At 44.8% G+C, this 6,964-nt stretch overlaps 1 protein-coding gene across 1 annotated transcript; it reads left to right on the top strand.

Annotated features, from left to right (window-relative positions):
• The first annotated feature begins 1,055 nt into the window (after positions 1-1,055).
• On the top strand, positions 1,056-6,476 carry LOC102735927 (ubiquitin-associated and SH3 domain-containing protein B). The gene is made up of 6 exons (XM_081809507.1): positions 1,056-1,255; positions 2,516-2,636; positions 3,271-3,393; positions 4,617-4,709; positions 5,908-6,052; positions 6,313-6,476. Exons 2-6 carry the CDS (start codon positions 2,585-2,587, stop codon positions 6,362-6,364), a joined length of 465 nt encoding a protein of 154 aa, XP_081665633.1. The 5' UTR covers positions 1,056-1,255; positions 2,516-2,584; the 3' UTR covers positions 6,365-6,476.
• The last annotated feature ends 488 nt before the right edge of the window (positions 6,477-6,964 follow it).

Genomic DNA, 6,964 nt, shown 5'->3' with positions numbered 1-6,964 from the left:
TTGAGGGTAGGAGGCTTCTGAAACCTTTGTGTGCAAGGAGGGATGAGTCTATGTACAGACACAAAGGGGGTACTTCAGAGAGTGGACAGAGTCCTAAAATTATTAAAAATCATAGCATTTACAAAACGGTTTGCCTCACAACCAGTCAGCTTTATTATATGGCTGAATATAAAAAGTTCTTTCCCAAGATGAATTTCGAAGACTACAACTGTGTTAACACTTAATATTCCTGAACAGATGAGGTTAACAGGTACGAACCAAGACTGTGCTGAGCAGACTCAAATGAACGGCCACCATTGTTATAAAGAAGGAAGAAATCTAAAATTTAAATGCTCTCCCTTGAACACTCCTCGGTGAGGCAGAGGAGATATTCATTGGATTTGCCTCACAGCCGTACTTACATGGCAAATGTTTATTAGATAAAGCCTTTTGGAGGCCTCGCTAATTGAAATAATTTAAACATGGCCTAATTTGCTGCCCCCTGTCAGTGAGACCTCTGGGGGGCTTCTGTAGTTAGTGTTACACCCAGAAGTGAGAGGTCTTGGCCCACAGCTCTATACATCTGCTGAGAATGGCCTCCTCTGCAATAATCCTGTATTTAATCATCTCGTGGGAGGTATTATTAAGATGGGGAGAGCAGGGGGCTGGGGGGGGGGTAAGGAAGAAGGTGGAATAGGGGGAGAATGGCCATAAGCCTTCCTTGATCATTAGGCAAAGTGGCTGAGATAGTAAGAATCCTCCCTCCAACTTAGCAGTTCGGATGGAAATCACCATGGAAAAGATTAAAGGCAACAGGAATTGTGGGTTTTTTTTTCTTTTGAGCCAGAAAAGTAGCTGGAAACAATGGTACAAAATTGATAAGTCGTTAGTCTTTAGCACGCCTTGGCACCAAGCATGCCTGCCTGGGGCATCCTAAAATCAGGGCCCCATCCCTGCCTGGAGAGACGAACGCATCTATTCCAAGTACAGAAATCCATCCACCCCTGATTTAGTAACTGCAAGACTTCAGTATAAAACAAGATGTTTCTCTCCAGAAATGGGATGTGCACCATTGAGCCCAATGGTGACATGCTGATGAATTCTGGCCAAACCAGTTACCGTCTTCCTTATCTTCTCCTGCAGTTCTTACTCGATCTTAAACACATCATCTTCTAACCCACTCTCATTTGGTGATGGTGTATTGGAGAGGCGGCAGTATGAGGACCAGGGCCTGGGGGAGACGGCGCCCCTGACTATCATCTGCCAGCCCACGCAGGTAACACTGACCCTAAGTGGGAGGGCTTGCCCTTGCTGCCCCAAAGGGTCCCCAATCTCTCAGGGAGAAAGGGCACGAAATTATAAAAGATACACAGAAATGTCAGGCTAGGAAGAGTCACGTGGATGGACCAGACAGCGTCTACCGCATCCAGGTCTAGTCTGGTAGAGAAGGTGGCTCTGCAAACATATTATCTGTAAAGTCATAAGAGTTCTATCTATTTCAGAGGCCACTGTGACATTAAAGAAAGTAAGAAGGCTCTTAGCCCAGTGCCTGGCCCATGGTGAGTGCTCACGTATGTCTGAGGGCTCAATATATGCCAGGAACGTTGCAGAATGGAGGAGTGGGGGTGAGGATCATTCTGAACAATAGAGACAAAGGCAAGTTGAAGATCAAGAGACTAGATCACATTGGCTGGAGCCCAGGCTTGAATTAGGGAAGAGTAGCAGAAGAAACGGGAAAGATCATGGCACTATCCCACATATTAACCCTGTCAGGGCAACTAACTGGCAGCAAATGTAAAGTGCTGGCCACACTAGGGAAACTAGGAATAGCCGACGATCAACAAGGAACACAGAAACATCTATAAGGATCCACCCAGCAGTTATAGAACCTGAAGTCATTTGGACATGCCTTTGACTAGACTTGCCTATTTCATCACTCCAAGGGAGCACCTGTCCTCCCTGAACCATTTCTGGGAACACCAGCACACATGTAGAGAGACAACAGAGCCAAAGTTGTGACCAGAGAAGCCCAAGCTGGGGGAGACTATCCAGCCATATGGCCTCACTACCATATGTTAGAGGTGAGGCAGACACTTTTGTGAGAAAAGTCCTCGCTCCCTGAAGTTGTGGATCAAGTATCCCTTTGGGGGAGGACTAGATGGCCAGCCCGACCTACTGGCTAGCTCTCCCTCGGAGCTGTAACTCAAGTGGTCTTCACGTTTTAGCAGCGGCCAAATGCTACTCCTATAAACGACCCCAGGACAACACTGGTGTGCGCCAGTCTTTGCAACCCTTTGATTTGATAAAACACCTTCAATTCATCTCATCTGAGCCTCAAAACAACTTGTGAGGTCTATAGGAGGAGTCTTAGTGCCCCCATCGTACAGAGAGGCCAACGTAAATCCCAGGTGGTTCCGGGACCCGTCCCAGTCCTACGCTGGCCGAACTTGTTCTAGAGCTCAGCTCTGCTCCTGGCTCCGGGATGTGTTCACTTTCTTCTGTGCTTCCCCCGCTAATAGTCTTTCTCTCTCTACAGCCTCTGAGAGTCAAGAGCCAGCCCGGCCCTCAAAAGAGATGTCTCTTTGTGTGTCGGCATGCTGAGAGGATGGATGTTGTGTTTGGAAAGTACTGGCTGTCCCAGTGCTTTGATGCCAAAGGTGAGTGGTTGGTTGACCTGCTTAACATTGGCATACCTGTCATGGCCTCTAGGGGGCAGAGTCAAGCTACATTTGTCTAGATGGGGTCCTTTAGGGTTGTTCCGCGTCCTGTAGGAAATGCCTATAATCTGTTACAACGTAAGTCCTTCCTGATGGTCTTGAGTGTTAGGGAAGAGGTTAAGTGTTCTTGTCCCCATTCTATAAACTGGGACACCAGGGGCCAAAGAAGGCAAACGTCTTGCCCGTGGTCATTTGGCAGAGGCAGAGACAGGTGTCCTGATTCTGTGGCCAGAATTCCCTCCATTACGTCACACTGCCTTATGTTGGTTCCCTTTTCATTTGAGTGGCGCGCCTAAGAGTGAGAGGCTTGCGTATCATACAGTCCTCCTGCTCTAGAGTGTGTGGTTGTTACTGCCACTTAAAAACGATCTCTTGTCACTTTCATCAACAGAATGCAGGAGCAGATGCCAAGACTCTACCAGAGGAAAAGTGTGCGCTTCAGTGTTTTCTAGAAAGTTCAATTCCATTTCTTTGGCCCAAAAGGAATGGAAATGGGGGGCTGTGAGGATCAGCAACAGAAGTCCTAAGGAAAACAGAAAGTCATCCTTTGTCTGACTTTTTTTTTTTTTTTCAGGCCGCTACATACGCACCAACCTGAACATGCCTCATAGCTTACCTCAGCGGAGTGGTGGTTTCCGGGATTATGAAAAAGATGCTCCGATCACCGTGTTTGGATGTCTGCAAGCAAGACTGGTGGGTAAGTGTCCTGGAGTGATTGCACAACCTTTCCTGGCTACTTCTTCCAAAGACTGGTTCCAGTGGGCATGCCAGGACTCTTTCTACGGTTTTCTACAACTTTCCTACAAGTAATTTATTTCCCCAATTCAAAAGGGGATTTATTACGCAACCATAAAGTTCAGAACACTGTGCTTGGCACTGGGCTGGTTCACCAAAGTGAATGAGGTGTGATCCCTTGAGGGCTGTATGACCCAGTGATGGGGTAAGGTCAGCTTCTAGCGCAGGGGTGCAGAGGAGAGAAGCCTGGAGTGGCTGGGTGTAGAGAGGCCGACTGGATCCTTTGAAGATGGTCAGCTCTTTGCAGTTCTATTCCATACCTGCCAGGCAGAGACAGCAGCCTTGTCCGGTTCACATTCACTGATCACTTACTTTGTGCAGGGTCCTATGCTAGGTGTTGGGGATCCAAGTGAAAGCCCCCACCCTTAGGGAAACAAACTTTTAAGTGGATAAATATCATACATCCTGAGTATGCTCAAGAATAAAACTGTGTACAGAGAATTAGGAGAGCATAATAAAACACACAGAAGAGGGGAGAAGTCACCTGGGCAGAGAAGGAGCAGGAGGGTAGGAAGTGTATGCCTGGTGGGGAGAACAACATAAAGTCATAGGCGTGAGAAATAACATCGAAAGTACTTAGAAAAAAAGCTCTCTTTTTCTAGAACATGGCTTGTGAGTCACACGTGATACGGCTGGTTAACTGGATAAAGACGAGTTCACAGAAGACCTTGCCCCTCCATATTAAGGTGTTTAGACTTTATCCAGTAGAAAAAAGAAGTGTGTTCCACGAGGAAAGTGTTAAAGTATCGGGTGTTGGGATTTACCTCTGTTATCTAAGAATATGACAGGCTGAGATCTTGTTTAGTGCAAGATAAAAGTAAAACAAGATCTCATTGGCACAGTAAACTATCTCATTTATATCACAAGTGTGAAATCAGAGCATTCTCGTGCTTCTGGATCTCTCCTAGATGGATATTTTCCTGCCTGTTAGCGCCACAGAGCAGGAAAGAAAAAGACAAGAGGGGGTCTTCCATATGGGCTCTTTCATGGAAACACTGATGAGGGGAAGCTAAAAATGCCAGCTCTCTGTGAGCCCCCACTGACAAGGGGGTTTGCAGGGTCTGCCTGCTGCCCGCTCCCACAATGAGCTCCAGCAAACCGATTCTTTTTTGCCTTCCTTTGCAGGGGAAGCCTTATTGGAGAGCAACACCATTATTGACCACGTCTATTGCTCCCCATCCCTGCGCTGCGTTCAGACTGCATACAACATCTTGAAAGGTTAGACTGGATAAAGGTCAATGAGTCCATCCTTCTGCCTCTAGACAGCCCTACACCTAGGTTATCCTAGACTTGTGGGACATTAGCCAATGGAAAGCTTCAAATGTGGAATTCTTAGCCATGATTCTTTTGGAAGGTGTCTTTGCAAGCGTCCCCAAGTCATACTCTGGTGGCATTAAATGACATGGAAGGAGGTATACAGATCATTTTTCGCTTGAAAATGTAAAGCCCTCTCGGATGAATGGTAGGCTTGTGAAATATCGTTGTCTGGCAATAATTTGGAGCTTACAGAGTGTGATCCTTTTTTTGCAGTGAAACAGTGAAATCATTTCCTCCCACTCTGCTCTGTTTTTGCTTCTTGTTTACAGTAGCAATGGTGCTCCTAAGTATCTACAAATCTTAATCATCCCTGTTTCTGCAGTTAATTGGATGGCTTTGAAAGGACCATTGCTAAAAAGATACTCAACTTTCACCCTAAAATCAGGGGAAGCTTGAGTTACAGGGATCTCCATTCTCATTTCACTGGAAGGAAAACTAGTAGAAACAGAGTGGAACTATTCACTTATACCAAACAAATGAATGAGCCAGAAATAGCCAAGCCAATGAAGAATGGACACTACCTTTGAGGCTTCTATTCCTTAAGTAAACCAGAATGCATTTATATATTAAAATACTTTATATATTAAAAAACTGGGCTAACGGCAACATAAAGAAAGTTAAACAGGGACAAGTCCTACTCTGAGGGTAATTATTCTTTGAGAAAACACAGGACTTGGAAATACTCAAAACTGGATTTTCTGGTAGAGAAAATGAATAATTTACATGATATTCAAATACAGTATAAGCTATTGTAGAGCAGTGGATGCTAAGAGAATTTCTGAGGTTTCTTAGCAAGGCCATCTTGGGACTTCCCTTAGAAAAAGCCATTCTAGTAGTCACAGAAGTATATACATGATATGGGTAATGACTTGTGTTCCTTTCCTTAAGTCAGAGACCACGTAAAGCCAGCACACATCCTGTTGGTGGGGCCAGTGTATCAAACTCATATGTTTGTCACACATGGAAATTAAAAACCCCTTGACCAAACCCACATGCTTCCACCTTGTTTTAGCTTTATGTGGCAACTGGTAGAAAAGAGAATAGATTTACCAGAATTTGTATGGCAATTCCTTCATCTTCATTTTATTTCACGTCTAAGGTTTACAACAAGAAAACCACTTGAAGATCCGTGTAGAGCCTGGCTTATTTGAGTGGACGAAATGGGTTGCTGGGAACACATTACCTGCATGGATACCTCCATCAGAGTTAGCTGCCGCCAACCTGAGTGTTGATACAACCTACAGGTAACCCTCTGAGCTGCTACCTCCCAGAGTCAGTGTGGATGTACTTTTCTATACCAGGTCAGGCCAACTATGGAGATGAAGGACCAGGCAGAGCCCATGGGCAGGTGTCCATAGTGGTGGGAGTCAAGTTACGATTTGAAAAACCACAACCGGAGAAAGCTAGCATCCCCTCGTACTTAGCACGAGTATGGACACACATTGGGCTTTCCTGACTTCATCAGATCTCTTTCAGTGAATGATAAAACCACTTTGCATTCCAGGATTGTGCACCAGCTAAGGATGATGCAGTTCCAGAAGCTTTTTGGGGGTTAAGGGAAATGACAGGGTCTTGCCTTGGGCTGTCATTTTTCAAAGATTTTTAATTCTCTTTATCTTCATTTATTATTGCCATAACCCCAGAATAAAGGTGAGCCACTTTAGGAAAGCCTCTTGTACTCTCTTATATATGAAAGTCATTCACTTAGTGACTGCACATAACAATGATGGCAACAATAACTAAGCTCTATTGATCATTTTCTGCGTGTCAAGCACTGTGTAATCTAATCTGCTTTACCATCTCCCCATTCCTAGTTCTTTGCTTTTTCCATGAGACCAGACTGTGCTGGGAGTAAAAAGAAGTGTTTAGAGATTGATCACAAATGAATAATTCACATGGAAGCAATTAATGTAACTATATTATTATTGGTGAACTCTCAAAACTGCACTCGGGCGTTTGTAAAATGTCCCTCAGAAGGGATATTCATGCCCATTATAGAGGGGAATTAAGTTCATATTTCTTCAGGCAGAATTTGAAGCAAGTGACCAATATAAATAGCAGTTTCCTCCTTGTGATATCCTATGACCTTTCATTTCAAATACCTACCCAAACCACAAATGAAGCAGTGTGAGCTTCTGGCATGGATAGGAGAAAAT

Source organism: Leptonychotes weddellii, unplaced genomic scaffold, assembly GCF_054177405.1.
Source record: "Leptonychotes weddellii isolate Sample4059 unplaced genomic scaffold, ASM5417740v2 HiC_scaffold_10486, whole genome shotgun sequence".
Taxonomy (NCBI): Eukaryota; Metazoa; Chordata; class Mammalia; order Carnivora; family Phocidae; genus Leptonychotes; species Leptonychotes weddellii.
The sequence above is the reverse complement of the archived record's forward strand: the minus strand, read 5'-3'. Positions and strand labels throughout refer to the sequence as shown.

What these genes read in the sequence shown, in the direction of transcription:
- LOC102735927 (XM_081809507.1), top strand. Translation starts at nt 2,585, where the DNA reads ATGGATGTTGTGTTTGGAAAGTACTGGCTGTCCCAGTGCTTTGATGCC. An exon ending in TGCATACAACATCTTGAAAG is followed by an intron (nt 4,710 to 5,907) that starts GTTAGACTGGAT and finishes TTCACGTCTAAG; the next exon opens with GTTTACAACAAGAAAACCAC. An exon ending in AGTGTTGATACAACCTACAG is followed by an intron (nt 6,053 to 6,312) that starts GTAACCCTCTGA and finishes TTTGCATTCCAG; the next exon opens with GATTGTGCACCAGCTAAGGA.